The 18,802-nt window shown below is 41.7% G+C and overlaps 1 protein-coding gene across 1 annotated transcript; it reads left to right on the top strand.

Moving 5' to 3' along the window:
• Positions 1-570: 570 nt before the first annotated feature.
• On the top strand, positions 571-18,708 carry LOC117777936 (collagen alpha-4(IV) chain-like). The gene is made up of 47 exons (XM_034613041.1): positions 571-619; positions 1,280-1,322; positions 2,888-2,959; positions 3,428-3,562; positions 3,728-3,772; positions 4,553-4,669; positions 4,967-5,032; positions 5,143-5,178; positions 5,312-5,374; positions 5,537-5,572; positions 5,678-5,719; positions 6,050-6,133; positions 6,760-6,804; positions 6,884-6,955; positions 7,044-7,088; positions 7,173-7,226; positions 7,446-7,509; positions 8,255-8,359; positions 8,490-8,651; positions 8,797-8,805; positions 8,913-9,002; positions 9,243-9,394; positions 9,495-9,567; positions 9,886-9,992; positions 10,074-10,257; positions 10,359-10,430; positions 10,711-10,818; positions 10,983-11,201; positions 11,382-11,546; positions 11,702-11,869; positions 12,627-12,770; positions 12,992-13,102; positions 13,245-13,423; positions 14,503-14,566; positions 14,758-14,832; positions 14,955-15,062; positions 15,302-15,409; positions 15,633-15,704; positions 15,948-16,076; positions 16,297-16,404; positions 16,513-16,662; positions 16,734-16,841; positions 17,002-17,136; positions 17,273-17,389; positions 17,512-17,700; positions 17,798-18,081; positions 18,156-18,708. The coding sequence occupies exons 1-47, from the start codon at positions 585-587 to the stop codon at positions 18,414-18,416; spliced, it is 5,010 nt and encodes a 1,669-aa protein (XP_034468932.1). The 5' UTR covers positions 571-584; the 3' UTR covers positions 18,417-18,708.
• The last annotated feature ends 94 nt before the right edge of the window (positions 18,709-18,802 follow it).

Genomic DNA, 18,802 nt, shown 5'->3' with positions numbered 1-18,802 from the left:
GCACCCTGGACGCTCTCAAGTCATTGCCTCAGTTCATATCAAGGTTCCCACATGAGGGTTTGAGTGCCTTGATAGACACACAGAGATGTTGTTTAACTTAATTCTGTAGTGGTAGGAGGTCTGAGCTCACTGATGCAGCCAACCACAATCATCATCCTTCTCCTGATCTCACAAACAGTGGCAGCTACTCTGTGTGCTTTCTACTGATACTGAGGCAGGAGATCAGGCTGAATCCTCTCGGAGGTCGTCCTGTTTGGAACACGCTAAAAGCTTCATGAGGATCATTTCAGCATCTGAATCTGGGTGAGTTGTGGATGTTGCTTTATGTGCACGATGGACTGTCATCGATAGACTACATTGGTTTTAATGCAATGCAGAATTTCTCAGCAAGTAGCAAAATTTCACTGTTTTAAATATCATGATTGCATGTACTACATCTTATCTTACAGGAAGTCTTTCTTTATATAATGTTAACTGGTCCATGGTTCACAGGTGTATTTGCTGTGTCATGCTTCCTTTTATTCCCCACAGGGGGCAGCACTGAGGCCAATACTCACCTGTGAAGCTGACTGAACAGATGAGAGATGAGATCCTCACTTACTGTAGTGACGCTGTGCAGGTGAGTCTTTATCTGTAGCTGCATTCATATCTGATCACTACTGGTAACTATTTGTCATTTAACGGTTTTCTATGATATCCCCACATCAGAAAACATAGACTGGTGTGTGTTTTTAATTCTCTATGTTGAAATTTGTCACATGATTTTATCAGGAAAATAAAGGTGTTGGTGTAGAACAGCAAGAGGGAAACTAATTTAAGAAAATCATTTTCACTACTGTACTATGGAAGGTCACATGAAGCCAAATGGAATTCACATCCACTTCTCAGCAAATGTATTTACCGGAAGGCAAACACACTTCATGCATGTTTATTCAACACGTCTGAATACTTGGAAAACCTCAGGGATGCACACGCAGGAGTCACCTGGGGCCACCGGAGAGTTTGAGTTCGACAAACCTCTTGCAGTGTTCCTGCTCTAAGCAAAGCACATGAGTTCTCATGCACACAGGAGACAAAAAACACAAGCACATGCACAGTGATTTATCATGTGGATTTGCCTTTTTAATCTTCTGTCCTCATATTACATGTATTTGCATCAGTTGGATGCTGGAGATTTTAGGTTGTACTCCACGTAAATATGGTCTCTTTTGTGATTCTGTTCTTGGAGCTGGGGCTAAATGAGGCTGCAGTTAATCTATTTACATTCTTACATTCACAGGTGGATCCTTGTGGTGTTTATCTTTGTGCAGCAGCTCAGCGCAGTAAGTATTTCCTTCTTGTTTTCTTCAAACACCAAACCCCAGTTAAAAGGTGTTAATCAACAATTTAAATGCAGAAATATGTTGCGAACAAAATCCAATATATGTGCCCCCAGTCTGACGTTTGATATATTGAAAGATACAGCTGCCATAAATATTACCCCAAAAAAATCAATAGAATGTCTTCAATATCAATATCTTCCATTTAAATTCAGTTTTACACAAACACTTTTGTTAGCACCTTTGTTAGCAGGTTGTACTAATGCAACACAATACATCTGTGCATTGTGAAGCTCATTGTGTTTAGTCTCCGTTGACACTGTTTCAAAATGCATCAATAAGCCCCTTGTTAATTTATGTAAATAGTTGAATTGTGGGTTGACAAAATCTTAGAATATAATACTTTTCAATACAACGCCATCACTAACTACAGACTCACAAGTTACCACTGAGTTAACATTTTTTCGACACAGGCTGAAACCCTGCGGTTTGGACTTTGTACAGAAATCTGAAATGCATCACGTAAACTTTAATTCCAGCCTAGCTTTTGCAAACATTGCTGCTGCTACAGTAGCCAGGGATGTAGTTTTGGCCCGTGTCGCAAACAACTTAAAAAATTAAGGCAGGATAGTCCTTAAACCTGATGCTCTCAATCTTAATTCCCTCGTGGGGTCACTGGGTGTACATTCACTTCTGTTTGTGTTTACATCTCGCTGTTAAGTTCTCCCAGAAAAAAAAAACCCTACCGGGGTTTATGAAGTATTTCGCAGCAAAATTCCTTCATGCACTTGACGCACCTGCAAACTGTATGTGCTGCTCCCTATGTGTTTACAGTATTTGTCGCCAAGTATAACATTTCCTTTCATTTGCTGGCCTGACATTTTGGCTCAATATGAGTTACAAAATAAATTAATAGTATAAAAAAAATGAATAGATGAATAGATAAAAGATAATTTGTTATGATATAGTATTTAAAATAAACAAGTTAGGTTGTTCATTTTAAACCAGCACTAAATGCTGGGACAAAGGTGTAAAGGGACACCAGTGAAGCAGTAACATTGACATCATGGCGATCTAAATGGCCTGTCCAGGACGTAGCTGCGTGCTGTGTGTTTTCTTGGTGACTGAGAAACAGTCATGATGTTTGGACCCGGAGAGAAAGAGGGACGGGCTTGTGTTCCAGATGTCCATCAGAATACAGTTTCCCCAGAGTACACTCATCCAAATATTTGGAAAAGCTCTGAGAAAATATTTCCAAATATTGTGACATCTCCACACGGTAAAACTCCCAGTACACACACACACACACACCGGTGGGAACACTTGGCATCTGGAAGTGTGATAGAACACTGCTTTGTTTCACACTATCTAATCAGCACTGCTCAGTCATGGGAAATGTGTTCATTCTTTCATTCTCAGAGCCGACTCTTAAAGTGACAGATACTGGTGGGGAAAAAAACGTGTCTGCTGTGCTTGCTCGATGTTCTTTAAAACGCTTCCCATCATTAGAAACACAGTAACGTTAAGTCCTAGTAAGGCCTGTGATTCATCTCTGTTTGTCGTTCCAGGGGGATGTTGAGCAGCTGTGTCAAGGTAGAAACTGCTCTGTATGTCGGTGTCATCCCGCCAAAGGTGCACGGGTATAAACACTTTCTTATTACGTTTTTATATATTGGAAAATGATTCTCACTCAGGGACAATGTACAGTATGTTTTCCATTTTGTATTTTTATGAGTGATCTCCCTTAGTTTCTTTATCTTATCGAGTGCTCCCAGGCAAAGGCCATTTCATTCTGCCTGCACTACTGTTATTGCTAAAATGTCAATAAAGTCTGATTTGATTTCTGTTTGTTCTTTAGAGAGATAAAAAGCTGCGTAGCTGCAGAAAATGGAAAAGGGAATAATATATGAATAAGAGTGTAAAATAATGATCAGATTCCATGAAAGAGAATGTGCTACTTTTTTGTAATTATTCACTATAGGAAAATACATGTGCATGCAGTGTTAATGTGATGCTTTTCAACTATTCAGGTAAAGTGATCAAAGCAGCAGCAAATTCTTTACAAATTCTCGCAGCAAGATTTTATGACCATGACTTTCTTTTCCTAGGGGTCTCCAGGGAAGCCGGGGGAGCAAGGCCCCCAGGGACCAATGGGACCTTGGGGACACAGAGGGCCACCTGGAGACAAAGGCAGGAGGGGAATAGAGGGATCACACGGCCCTGAGGGGCCCAAAGGAGACCGTGTTAGTGCAAATGTTCATGTGCATGTTGCATTTCATTGTTGTATCTGAGACAGAAAATGTTCATGATCATCATATTAAATCTACTTTAGTAAAACTTTTAAAAATAAATAAATTCAATATAAAACAGGAAATAGTGACTGATGCTCATATTCCTTTACATTTCAGGGCAAGACTGGTGCACCTGGTTTCTCTGGTAACGACGGCTCTTTAGTAAGCAAACGACTGTAAAAATAAATATAATATGATCTCACTTGGTTTCACTCTACACAGTAATTCCTTTGCCAAAGTCTTCACAGTTCAACAGGTAACGTACTTCTGACTTATTTTCCCACAACCTCTGTAAATAGGTTGTAATTTTGTAAGTAATACCAACTCGTTTAAGATTTAATCAACATACAAGAATCCACAAGAGGTGGTGCAGTGATTTGAAGCATGTGTCTGGTGTGCCCTCTAGTGGACACATCGAGGTGCACTGTAGATGTGGACCTCTTCACGGCCTAGTGCAGCTGCCTCTTCATCACATTACATCACATTTACTCACTTGGCAGATGCTCGGGGGACAAGACTAAATGTGCAGTACATTAACAGAGCTGGGAGTAGGTACGAAGCGCTAAATCCAAGGAGTGGGAGATCAGAGGAAGAGGTGGTAGTTAGTCATGTTAGGGTGTGAGGAGAGGAGGTGCTCTCTGCAGAGATGAGTCCTCAAGAGGTTATTGAAGATAGATCAGGTTAGAAAACAATTAGCAGCTTATTCCACCACCAAGGAACAAAAAATGAGAATAGTCTGGACTGTGATCTTGATGTGTCCCTTTGAGGATGGGGGAATGAATGAGCATAACCCTGTATGACAGAGTTCAAGTAGATGGGGGCACTACTTCATGACAACTCAACTTCAAGTTGCTCAAATTAGCTGCTGTTATTACTCTGAACTTTATGACTTTAGTAATCTGCAATTATACTTCATCGCCATAACTGTGCAATATCGTTCAGGGTCACCCTGGGGCAGGTGGAGAGCCTGGTTTGCCAGGACTGGATGGCTGTAATGGGACAATGGGTCGACCTGGAGTTCCTGGTACTCATGGTTTGGACGGTCTGAACGGTCCGCTGGTGAGTTGACTTCTGTTAGTATGAACACCATGAATCTATGGACCCAACCTGCCTTGACTCCAGACTGTTCACATTTCAAAGTATCTTTATCTTTGGGCCCTTCACCAGCCAATCGTTTGAAGGCCACAGACTATCTGAGCATTGATGCTGAACACATGCATCTCTTAGTGGCCAGGATTTAATCATTTACATGATTAAAAAATCATGTTAAAAGTTTTTTTCCACATTGTCCAATACCAATCTTCAGTTGGAAAGCGAATTATCACTTATAATGTGTCTACTCTCTCCTGTTGTCAGGGATTTCCTGGACTTAAAGGAATTAAAGGAGAACCACTGTATGGTGTTACCCTTCCTGGACTTCCTGTGAGTTCTTCCACACAAGAAAAGTGCACAATGTTTATTATATTAAATGATTAATAAAAATGTACCATGTCTTTCTTTACGTCCCTTCTTCTGTTGGTTTTACTTTACAGGGGGAGCGTGGCAGAGATGGAGAGCATGGTTTACCTGTATGTTTTTAAAGCAGTAGTTCTGTACTATTACTGTATTCTAATAAATAATGCATGGGTTAGATATTTGTAATCTTTCACTCTCTATCGTACAGTTAAGTTGACTCATATGTGTTTTGACTCTTTTTTTCAGGGAGGACGAGGAGTCATGGGACCTAAAGGCCATGATGGCTTCTCTGGTCCTCCTGGACCTGAGGTAAAAAAATACTTAACTAACTACTATGACTTATCTACAAGATCTTATATAACTGTTTATTGTTGCACAAACCTGCACATGAATAGTATTTAGAGACGCATTAGATCACATCATTTACATTACAATAAATGCAGCCCTTCAAGTGTGTGTGATTCCATACAGGGCTCGGTAGGACGTGAAGGTGTCAGAGGACCACCAGTGAGTCACCGGCTTCACAATCTTTGGCAATGCATACTGTAACAAAAACAATCATTGCACATGACTCACACACAAAACCTTACTAAGTTTCTGGTTGTTGTGCAGGGAAACCCTGGAGGATCACTGGCAGGTGATAAAGGCGATGATGTAAGAAAAACATTTTGGCCTTTGACTGACTGAGGTGTTGTGCTGTGTGTGTGTTTGTGTTCCTGTATTTATACCTTTGTGAGGACCATTTTAAGCATAGACCCTACAAAGTGAGGCTGTTTGAGGGTTAAGACTTGGTTTTAGGGTTAGGGTTAAAATGAGGTTTAGGTTGGGGGGAGGGTTAGTTTGTTAGCATATGGTTTTAGGGGTTAGCGTAAGGGGCTAGGGAATGTTTTATGTCGATGCGTGTCCTCACTAAGCCAGAAGTACAAACGTGTGTGTGTGTGTGTCTATCAAAGAACACAGCCAACGTGTTCATTTTTTATCCAGGGTGAGCAAGGTCCACCTGGCCCCCCAGGACCAGAGGAAGTCATTGAATTTCCTCTAGACTTTCTTCCACTCAAAGGCTACAAGGTGAAGGCAAAATGCTCCTTTTTATTTATAAAACACTGCTGAGTTTAAGCTCCTATACACATCTTATATGTAGAAAAAAATCCAACTTTATTTGTTTAATGGCAACCCAGTCATTTTAATCAGTACTAACTGTATCATCATGTTACGTCATAAATCAAGGCAGGATTACTGTTTTCCCAATTTCAAAATTCACACTTCTCTGAATTTTGACATCTCAATGGGAATAGAGATATTTAGATAGATAAGTTTACTAAGGAAATTAACCTTTTTAAAATACTAATACTGTCACAATCTGCTTTTATATGTATGCTTTTGCAGTGCATTCATTAAACATCCAGGCCACTTCACTTTTTTTCATTTTGCACAAATGTGCAAATGTATGAAAAAGTTAAAACTAACATTGACATAAATACATGTCATATGTCAGTTAATCATCCTGCTGGTGCTGGCTGCCAACTCCAAACCAAATAAAAAACTTTTTTTTAGAGATTCTGAGTTGTGTATTTTAGAAAATAACATACAGGCAATCATCTGGAAAAATCAAATAATCTTCCATGCTCAAATTCCATATTTGACCAAACTATGTGTGAACCTTGATGCTATAATTTCCTTTTTCTGCTTCTCAGGGAGACAGAGGTCTTCCTGGACCATGTGGACCAATGGGCAACATGGTGAGTTTTATCCTGTATGTGTCTACAGGTATGTCTCAAAGAAAAAAAAGACATCTGAGTTTCTTGTTTTTCTTATCAGGGGGATATAGTAGACTTTAACAGACAAAGAAATAAAGGAGAGCAAGGAATCCTTGGATTTCTTGGACTTCCGGTAGGTGACCTAAATCTGACTGCCCCATGATTTAACATAAACTAAATGCATACATATTATTCTTAACCCCGCTGTTTGTGTTCTATAGGGTCTTCCTGGTATTCCTGGTATAGATGGACAAAAGGGACCTCAGGTACATCTACCACATGATTCAGCCTTCCCATGTGTTATAAACTTAGACAAGTTGATCAGGTTAAATACAATAGTGCATTTTCAGGGTTTCTATGGAGAGGAAGGACTTCCAGGTCTCATTGGAAGAACTGGACCAAAGGTGAGTCTGGTCCAATCTCCAAAACAATTTGAACAAAATTTTAGTCGGTTGCTAATAAAGTTTCTGTGATAAGTGTTGAGCTGTAAGCAGCTATAGGAGTGAGAAAAAAAAGGTTTCCTCGTCTGCTGCCATCTTGTGGTGATAACTCTTGTCACCTTTAGATCTCTGGCATGTTCTGTTTAAGGCTATGGTTTCCATTTCTGTCCTTGCATTCAACAGGGTTACCCAGGAGATTCAGGTCTTCCCGGTCCCCTTTACTTATATAATGGAAGTGATGCCAGAGGTGAGAACAAGTTGCATGAGCCATATTTTTGGTTTGGGTTTAAATGACGCAGTACTCCTCCAAGCAGTGTGGGGTGTATCGTGATGCCAGGTTGGCCACAGGTTATTTAGGTTCACGATAATCATCACAGTTGCTGAAGATGAATCAGAGGAGAAACAGTTTTTGACTGTGCTCTGAAAGACATCGATTTTGGTTTTATTGTTTTACTTTGTTTTTCAAAACCTTATTGGATGTGACGGACACTGTGGTGAGCAAATAAATACCATGTGGAGAAAGACTAAATCCTTGAAACTGAGCACAAGTCTACGCAGCCAGTGGCAGCTATATATTAGTCACTACAGTAGTTAACTACTCACTGGTTTAGCCAAAAGGGGCTATTAGTGGCAGTATTCTATTTCATAGTTGGTTTTTTTTCATTAGTAATTTAAAAATCCACAAGTTTACATCGTTGGTCCTTACTATTTTGGCGAATACAAATTTAGTTTTTATAATTCTCAACACTGCCACTTTAGATCTACTGTCCAGCAGTTTGCATAAATTATACTCAGACTCTATATTTGGACCAAAGAGGTTTGGACACTGTAAGTGGGTGTGCTGAAGGGGTTGCAGCACCCCCCACTGGGGTGCAACTGCAGGGCAAAAAGGTTTACTGGACAAATCAAGCAAAACATTTCTTATTTATTTACTTCTGCTCAGTAAATTGACACATATAAAGCATCTCTGACTAGTTCTGTGTGTGGTTCAGGAGCTAAAGGTGAACATGGTTACCAAGGGGCATCTGGAATCCCAGGAGACCAGGGGTACCCGGGGATGCAAGGACCTCCTGGCCCACCAGGGTTAACAGTATCAGGTCAGAGTTTAGCTTTTGTGTTGGCTCTCTAACTTTCAGGATACTAATGTCCGTGTTACCTCACAAAGAAACACTCTTTTTAAAATCCTACCTCATTTAAAGTTTCACTTTATCTCTCACACATTTCCAGAGGAGCCAGGCCTTCCTGGTCCACCTGGGCACCCCGGTCCGAAGGGCTACAAAGGACAACCAGGGCGTTATAACAACTTTGAAATGAATCCGTTCCCGGGACCAAAGGGAACTAAAGGACTCACTGGACTCAAAGGTGGTAGAGGCCTCCCTGGTCGGCCAGGTATATATGAACTAAAGGATTTCTTGAATGTGTGATCTTGCAAATAATATTTGATTATATGAACAAGTGGTAGATTCTCAAATGTTCATTCACCCTCTTATTTGTGTGTGTTTATGGTATGGCATACTTGGTGGCATCTGATTAGGATGTGGAGGTAAGTCTTTGTTTTTCCCAAAGAAGTTTACTTTTACCCAATTTATCATTCAAATCACTTTCAAATATCTTATTTATATTGGTCAATATTTTTGGTTGATCTGACAGATTACTACTGTGAGCCTGGTGTCCCAGGCGACCCTGGTGACCCAGGATTCAAGGGATCTCGTGGACAGAAAGGACGCGAAGGAATTAAAGGTGATCTGTGACTGTTTGTGATCTGACAAGCAAAGGTTGTGTTACTGACATCTGGCAGAGTCAAAGAATATATTAAGTGGTTGTACATAACAATCATCCTCTATGAATGTACTGGAACAGAACCAAAACAGATTTATTATACTTTATATGAGCATGTTTCTGTATGGGTGAGAATGTAATTACAGTATATAAACATACTGCATAATAGTCACACATTTTTGCCCTCCCTGTCTCCAACAGGGTGTCAAGGGGAATGTGAATGTAGGTTTGTTGTGGGAAGCGTAGGCCTGCCTGGTCCACCTGGTTATCCAGGATCTCCAGGGTTTCCTGGAGCTCAAGGACTCATTGGGGACCCAGGTCTGAAGGGAGACGAGGGTGCAAGAGGACCATATGTAAGGATAATATGACTCTGACTAAATTAATAAAATGTTGTTTTCTCAAAATCTGTGCTTCATAATAGCAGTTTTGTGTTTTGACCCTGCTTATATGTAGGGCTTTCAAGGAATTCCTGGTTTTAAAGGAGACAAGGGGCCGAAAGGTGACTCTTTTGTGGCAAGTGGTCAAGGTAAGCTCCCATTGAAGGTAAAACTTGAGTATACACAGCGTTATATAAGCAAGGTTTTGTGTTAAAGGTGTTTTAAATTGCAGAACATACATCCTTGAGGGGATTCTCAAGATTTTCTAAAATGTTTCATGTTCTACAAACAATAGCAAAGCAATTCAATTGCAGACTGGCATAAAAAGTAAGCTGTATTTGACTGTTACATTGTACCTGTGGTGAAAATGAGAATGAGAAAACAGACTTCTGTTTTGTAAATGACCATACCTTGGGTTTTTAAAGATTTCACGCCTAATACATATTGTTTCTTATTGTTGTTGGAAGGTGTCCAGGGTGACAGAGGATTTCCTGGAAATACTGGTCCTCCTGGAGCAACAGGTAGGCCAGGAAAGGATGGCCTCCCTGGCCCCTCAGGAGACCCTGGACCACCAGTAAGTGTGTCCATTTTAAGTTGAAAGATTGTATGATTAAAGTTGTTACCACATAATAACATGCTACAATAATTTTTTCAGGGTTATGGATATGCAGGATTACCTGGTACCAAAGGTGACCCTGGTGTTGTTGGACCCAAAGGTTTTCCAGGGATTGTAGGCACCAAAGGACCTGGTTTTCCAGGCCCTACAGGGCCCCCAGGACCCAAAGGAGATCATGGTTATCCTGGCACCCCAGGAGTAACTGGCAGACCAGGACCTCCAGGTCAGAGACTGAGTTAAATTGAAAGATTCTCAGTCGGGTTTATCACCCCCCCTGTCCCAAAGCCAGGTGTCAAATACTAATGATCGTGTTTGTGTCATCAGGTGAAATTGAAAATTGCTGTGATGAAGAAGCGATTGGATCACCTGGTCCAAAGGGTGAGCCAGGCACCCCAGGTAAGTCTTACAACTTTGAGACATAAAATATGATGATAATGATAAATATAATGATAATGATAAACCAAATCAGTGCTTTGTCTATTGGTTTGACTTTTCTAAAGTTTGCAGAAAAAGATTGTCCCTACAGTTACTACCAAGTGCTTTCTTGAAAGCCAGTAGCTCAAAAGTTGATGGCAAAATTGATTTGCCATACTAAGCCTCTATGTAACATCAATGTTGTTTAAACATTGTTGGTTCATCATGCAATTCAATGTTATTTTTATTCGGTGCCTTATAGGAATTCCAGGTGAGCCAGGAATACACGGTCTCCAGGGAGTTCCAGGACACCTAGGCCTTAAAGGATTGAGAGGAGATGATGGTGGAACTGTAGGGGTTGGACTGCCAGGTAATGACACTGTACAATGTCAAATTCAAATTGTGCAAAGGTTTTTTAAGGTATTTCTTTGCTGGAAGACCCAGGTTCAAGCTTTTGGATCACCAAGGAACAGTTTACAAATTATACAAATCAGAGGGCTGTTTGTGTGCTTATGTCTTTCTTACTTGTAAAAGGACCTCCAGGTTTAAACGGCGATCCAGGTGACCCTGGTCCCTATGGGATTAGGCTGGATGGCCCTCCAGGCATTCCGGGGATACCAGGACTCCCAGGCAGAAAGGGTTCGACAGGAGACATTCTCTCTGCCTGTCCGGGTGTTATTGGCCCAGCTGGCCAACCTGGGGTTATTGGGACAAAAGGACCTCGTGGCATTCCTGGAAACCCTGGGTCTCCAGGTAAATTTGCTTTGTTTAGGTGAACACAACAAACTGCTTAACAGCTTTGGCTTTAGATAAATGTGACCTTTATTACAGAAAAAAACGAGTACATACAATAATCTGTAAGTACTAGGAGTGTACTTCCTTTTCTTTATGTCAATTGAAAATCATTTGACTATTGCTGCTATGCAATCACAGGCATACATGGCCGACCTGGACAAACAGGCCACAAAGGAGAGCCAGGAGTCAGTGGTGACCCTGGTGCCACTGGGCCCCCAGGCCCATCCTGTACTGTATGTGAACTGGATGGACTCCCAGGCCCTCCAGGCCCTCCAGGGAACCCTGGACAGAGAGGAATACCAGGTGATCACACAGCACTAGACAACTTGATGGATTGAGTGTCCATTAAAATTTCTGTTGAGACTAATACTGGCTTACAATAATGCATATTTTCCTTTGTAACCATCAAAGTATCCATTGACATATTGTCTCATTGAGTTTTATGATGTTGCATACAGGCTACCTTGTTCAGAAGGGTTTGAAGGGAGATATGGGTCCACCTGGTCATGGACCGAAGGGTCTTATAGGATCTCCTGGCCTCCCTGGTTTTCCAGGCTCACCTGGACCCAGTGGCACCATTGGCCCTTCAGGAGATACTGGGATTGATGGCTGGCCAGGGACAAAAGGTGAGCCAGTTATAAAAGTATTTGTTAAAAGCTTGAGTTTTTTAGTCTTAAGGGATAGTTCACCCAGAAAAAAAAATTCACTCATTATCTATTCACCACTATGACAATGGAGGGGTGGGTGAAGTGTTTGAGTCCACAAAACACTTAAGGAGTCTAAGGGGTAAACAGCGTTAGAGCAGAATCCAATACAATTGAAGTAACTGGTGACCAAATCTTCAGACATAATAAAACAACAGAAAAAACACAACATGCCTCAAAACTGCTGGTGTAGTGTCATCCAAGTATCCGCAAGCCAGACATTCATATTCAACTCGAAACCGCATCATTTACACCGTGTTTTAATCCTTAAAAGTCCACTTGAAGTGGCTTAGCTGGTGGACGTTAGCACGTCCGACAGTCCCTCATCAGAAAATATCAGTGGACATTTAGGCCTAAAACACAGTGTAAATTACCTCATTACGAGTCGCATATGAATGCCGGGGCTTGCGGACACTTCTGGGTGAACTATCCCTTTAAAGTCATGCAACTTATTTTTAAAAATTAAACCAAAGAAAAAAAACAGGTGCCGTTGTTGATCACAATATCTGACCACCATGTGGTGGATGTGTTACAGACCTACTGACCTCATAGAGTTCATATCCAAATTTAATCAAAACTCCCACGAGAAACTCTTCACTGAAATCAATGATATATCAACAATACAATGTATGTAAACTAGATGCTATGGTTGAAATTATTTTCCTTTCAATACATCTAGGTGAAATTGGCTACCCTGGTAGGGCCGGAGCAAGTGGTTTACCAGGTCGTACTGGACCTCCAGGACCCAGAGGTAAACAGGGAGAAAAAGGCTTTACTGGTCAACCAGGTGACACAGGAGACCCAGGACTGCTGGGTAATAAAGGTAAGTGTCTGTTGCAGTCAACTTGGCCTTGACCCAATTGTCTTTTTAAATAGACTGTCTGCAAATGACTACAGTCATGGCTATACAGCCACAACATTGGGTAAGGATGATTGTGGAAGACAAAATAACAAACCATACAAAATAATCTCTGTTATTGAGTTGCACTTTGAATTTAATTTATACAGAAGACATGCATTTAATCAGAGTTGTGATCTATCCAGGTTTACGAGGTCTCCCAGGATTACCAGGCCCATCAGGACGTGTGAATATGACTAAAGGCCCAGAAGGGCTTTCAGGAAGGAGGGGACAACCAGGCCAACAAGGACTTGGAGGCACGTATACATGTTTTTTTAAAATATGTTATTTTGTTTCTTTAATTTACATGAACAGTATGTCAGTTTAGAAGACTAACATACAGATTGTGATCCTTGTGCCACAGATTGTATCATTTCTGATTAGTGTTGTCGCTTACAGGCTTAAAGGGTATAAGGGGAATACCAGGTGATTCGGGGCCTGAGGGATGGCCTGGTCCACCAGGGTTTAAGGGCAGTGTTGGTGTTCCAGGCAGGGTAGGAATCCCGGGACCTCCTGGGCACCCTGGAATCAAAGGTTTCCCTGGTCCAAGGGGATATACAGGACATGTTGGAGATCCGGTACACATTGAACCCAATTTATGTCTTTTAAGGGCCAAGTTTTTAGTATCTCTCCAGTCTGTACCCAAACACACCTAAAATAGATGCTACATCACATTAAATAAAACCAAAAGTCATATACTCATATACTCTATATAATTACATTCTAATGTAACAAACTGTGTAGAATTTCTTATGATTCCTGACATATGTTGTGTTTTCTGGCATATCCAATAGCAGATCAAATGGCAACACAGGTATGGTGTGTGTAATTTAATACAAGCAAACTGAAAGAAACAGAGGAGAATTGGCAGCACATAGATTGTTTACACACTCTGAGGTATATTGAGGTAGAGATAATTGAAGTTGGTGCAGGGGCAGACAGTCACAGAGGAGGGAAACCAGAAAAGACAGTACATTAAGTAAGAGATACACATAAGGAAAGCTTCAAAGTAAAACAGGAATCTAAAAATCCAAATATACAAACACAACACGATTACAAATCCAAACTGAATATCAAAATACTACCAATTCAAAGATTATTTTTACCAATAAAAAGTCCAATGATAAATCAAGACTTTCAAATGGTGCACAACAGTCTCTTCAAAAGTACAACATGGGGGAAGAATAATGGCAAATTCCAGCCGTTTGGTAAAACATTTTAGTTTTTACTTTTGAGACACAACTCAAGTTAAACCAGATCTGTGATCCCTTTTACCTCAGCATGTTGCATACCGTATTCTGCTTTTCTACTTGTGTATTTGCATATTCTTAAGTGTGTTAAAATGTTTTGGTTTTATGTTACAAGCCCATAGTGTCTTCGATAGTGAATAGGCATTCTACAATTTTGCAAAATTATTGCATATTTTATACTCATGTTCATTAATATACATTGTCCCTATAAAACAAGAAAAATAAACAAATAAATTAGTTAACAATATGTTTTTGGGGGAACTTGTGGTGCTGCGTTTATGACTAGATACTGTAGCTTAAGTTATCTTTCTACTTTTTAATGTTGCCATTTGTCAGACTCAGATGTGATGAAATATTGTTGGAATATTATGCTCAATACAAATAAAATGTAATTGAATCTTTTACAGGGAGATCCAGGGCCTACAGGGAATATAGGGATACAAGGGATACAGGGATTGCCTGGTGCCAAGGGTCAGTAACACTGGATAAGTTGTTTATTGATACTGGTAAATATCCTCTCAGTTGAAAAAAAAAAAAAATGCATATTTTGATACATGCAGATAGACCTGTAGGTATATAGCAAAATAAAGACAAATCTGTGGTATTAGCTCATACATTTGTTATTCAGCTGGACTGAACTTGATGATCTAAGTCTGTTCCAGGTGAGCCAGGAAAGTCAATTGGACAACCTGGTCCACCCGGACCCAGAGGACTGCCAGGGGATAATAGACCTGATGGTGAGTTAAGAACAAAACCACATGATGAAGAAGAACTAGAAAATTTGACAGTTTCATAGATTATATGCTTGAGTGGATGTAAACAGGAAATACATTCACCTCCATAAAATGATGTCCTCAAGCACCCAGGAGGAGTCCAGGTGATTCAGGTGACCCAGGACTCAGGGGAGGGCCAGGACAGCCCGGACAACCAGGCATTCCTGGGGAACCAGGAAGACTCGGAGGATTAGGTGATTTCCTGTGAACTGACGTACTGCAGCAACAATTTTAAAGGGAATAAATTAAGGTACACTGATGAGGTCTTTCTTTTACGTGGGAAAGCTAACTCGTGAGTCAAGTAAGAACTTTCACCCCATCAGAAAAAATAACCCTTCTAGGAATTGAAACCATTCTTACACATTTTAATTTCCCTTAAGAAATCTGTGCTTAAGGTACATTGTTTAGTGCATGTGTGTGTGTGTGTATGTAGGCTTCCCTGGGCCTCGTGGCACATCTGGCCATCAAGGGTTTCCAGGAATTCCAGGTGATCAAGGAGGTCTCGGCCCAACAGGTCCAACTGGCCCAAGTGGGCCTCAAGGTACTAACATAACATCCCCTGTTTCATGCACACACACACACACACACACACACACACACACACACACACACACACACACACACACACACACACACACACACACACACAAACACTGTACTTCTTTTTCTGAAGATACACAAAGAATTGGATAAAACATACTGCAAAAAAAGTTGCATTTGTATGCTGAGGACACTTCTTATGTTGTATTGTGATCTTACGTCAGGGCCCCCTGGACCACCAGGTCTGGATGGATTGGATGGACTTAGAGGTCCAAAAGGGTTGAAGGGAGCAAGTGGTAAGCATTTTTTTTTAAGCTGAGCAATTATCTATTTGCATGTCTCTTATGGTGGTTGTGCTATTGGCTTTCATTTTTCTTCACATTAAAATAAACTGCATATTTAGGACTTTCAAACTGCCTTAAATAGGAATACTGAAGTTGTGAATTTAGTAATTGGTCATTTCAACCTGAAAAAGTCATTACATTGACTTTGTGAGGACATACAACAGTGTAACACTGAGTCTAATAAATCACTTCAAGGCCAAGATATCCATGGCCCGCAAGGACTAGATGGTTTTCCTGGAGTCAAAGGTCTGAAGGGCCATCAAGGACCCCCAGGAGTCACCTTTCCTGGGCCTAAAGGTCTGACGGGCCCACCTGGTGACACAGGTATGATATCTATTTTTATCATCACTTTTTCTGTACTGTAAGTCTGCTTAAAATATCAAAATGATTTGATTTGTTACCATGCAATAGTCTGTTCTGGTTTCTCAGATGTCATGGCTCTCTCGTTTCTGTTAATCACTCTCCATTGTTAAGTGTGGCACGTGCTCCATCCCTCTACACATTCAGTGAGAAAAGGAATAAAATTATAGATTTCTATTCTCAGGTCTTCCAGGCTTCCCTGGCGAACCTGGATACCCTGGCACAGAATGCCGCACACCTTCACCAGGACCCCATGGAGATGTAGGATATGAAGGACCTTCAGGACTCCCAGGTGTGTGTGACTATTTTTGTTCCTGTCCTCAAGTTGTGTGGACAACTTGAAGAAAAGAACATTGTGTGCAACCTGTCTACATCTGGGACTTTTGTATTGGGTTGGTAGGTCTTCCAGGGGAACCAGGTCCTCCAGGCACATCCTTCAGTGGAGACCGAGGACCAACTGGCCCCCCAGGGTTAACAGGTCGTAAGGGAGCCATGGGCCACCAAGGGCCTCCTGGATCTCACAACAATCCAGGCTTTATCGGTCCAAAAGGTACACCATATACTGCTGCCATCACTTACGAACCAGGTGAATGCTCTCTAAATGTTGCTGCACTCTGACAGGTGAGAGAGGTCCCATTGGTCCCAGGGGTGCTCAAGGAACCAATGGTCAGCAAGGTTTCCCTGGGCCACGGGGCCCTAAGGGAAAAACTGGTCCAGCTGGAAATAGGGGTGAGTGAGAGGCCCAGTAGGTGAAAAAAATACAAATAATTTTCTAAAGGTATTTTTTTCACTGCTATTATTTCATAAACAATCCTCTCCGACTGAAAGAAATGTTGGGCTAAATGTTATCGCAGTGCATCTGGTGATTAGTGAACTGTGTTTTTACCAGGTGTCAGAGGACCTCCTGGTGATTCCATCAGTGGACTAGGGGTGGCTCCTCTCGGACTTCCAGGACCAATTGGTTCCCCCGGATCTCGGGGATTCCCTGGTGATGTGGGTCCTCCTGGGACTCCAGGACGTAAAGGCAAGACACTCTTAATATATTCTCAGTGTTGATAAATTTGTACACTTTCTGTCTGAATTGATTTGCACTGTGTGTTTATTCTCAGTTGTTTGCATGTTTGTGTGTATATCTGTTCTTGTTTGACTGTGTGTTCCAGGAGAGACGGGTTCTGCAGGGCCCATGGGTGACCCTGGTTTACTGGGTCCTGCTGGTCCTAATGGCTCTGTTGGAGACCCAGGTGAAGTCGGTCAGCAAGGATTCATTGGACCACAAGGTGAAAAATGTATAAATGATAAAAATGTGACCATTCATGGCCTCCATTAAATCGCTAATTTATTATCTTCTTTGTCTTTTCCTCTCTCTGTGTCATCCACTTGCTCACCCTTTATCCTCCAGGTGTTTCAGGCCCACCTGGTGAACAAGGTCAACCAGGTCACAGGAAGATATCCAGGTCAGGCCACCTCTTGGTTGTCCACAGCCAGTCAGTGCAGGTGCCACAGTGCCCTGAAGGCAGCAGTCAGCTTTGGGTGGGCTACAGTCTGGTGTACCTAGAGGGACAAGAGAAGGCTCACACACAAGACCTGGGTAAGTGTCTGCATAAAGTGATAGTTTGGTTGATGTCTCAATGAGTTTATTCACAAAAAGGTTTCAACTTCATTTCTTTTTTCATTGTTCCCTGTAGGCCAGGCTGGCTCCTGCCTCCCTGTTTTCTCTACCATGCCTTTCTCCTACTGCAACACAGCTGCCTGTCACTACGCCAGCCGCAATGACAAATCCTATTGGCTCTCCACCACTGCTCCCATACCCATGATGCCACTGTTCGGCCAGGAGATTAGCTCCCACATCAGCCGCTGTGCCGTGTGTGAGACGGTGTCACCTGCAGTGGCTTTCCATAGCCAGGATCACGTGGTTCCTGCATGCCCGCCTGGCTGGAGGAGTCTGTGGAACGGCTTCTCTTTCCTCCTGGTGAGTGAAAAACAAAAGTGAGTGGATGAAAGAAAGATTTACACCCTGACCGTCCTCTGTCTTCCTGTCCTCAGCACACAGGGGAAGGTGTTAATGGCGGTGGCCAGTCTCTGACCTCCTCCGGCAGCTGCCTCAAGGATTTCAGAACTCACCCCTTCATAGAATGCCAGGGCGAGCGAGGCTCCTGTCACTACTTCGCCAACCTCTACAGCTTTTGGCTGACTACTGTGAGTGAGACAGAGCAGTTCATCATCCCGAGACCCGGCACCATCAAAGCAGCCGACAAACAGCGACGCAAGGCCAGCCAGTGTCATGTCTGCCTCAGAGGCATATAACTGTCCTCACATCACTTTTAGCTGTTAGTCTAAGCGTTTCCATTTTTAAAACCTAATTCTGATTTCCACTCAGGGCCATATTTACTGACAGAAATGTACCTTCATCTGAACAGCTATTTTATACTTTTATATTTCCTATCATTGTTTTGAATGAGGTGCTATTTCTAATTGAATCATCAATCATCTTGCTGCTGTACTGTATTCGTGCACGTTTCCAGATTAGTGTGGAAATCATAACTAAAGCATTCTTGAGGAGAAATGTTCAAAACGCTGTCGTCCTTTATCTAAGTTCTGCTCCTCAAATAAAATGTTTTTCTAAAAGTTTCAGAGTCATTCAGAGTTCAGTAGCTATGACAGTTGAAAATATGACAACCTACATGCAAAAA

Source organism: Hippoglossus hippoglossus, chromosome 17, assembly GCF_009819705.1.
Source record: "Hippoglossus hippoglossus isolate fHipHip1 chromosome 17, fHipHip1.pri, whole genome shotgun sequence".
NCBI lineage: Eukaryota > Metazoa > Chordata > Actinopteri > Pleuronectiformes > Pleuronectidae > Hippoglossus > Hippoglossus hippoglossus.
The sequence above is the reverse complement of the archived record's forward strand: the minus strand, read 5'-3'. Positions and strand labels throughout refer to the sequence as shown.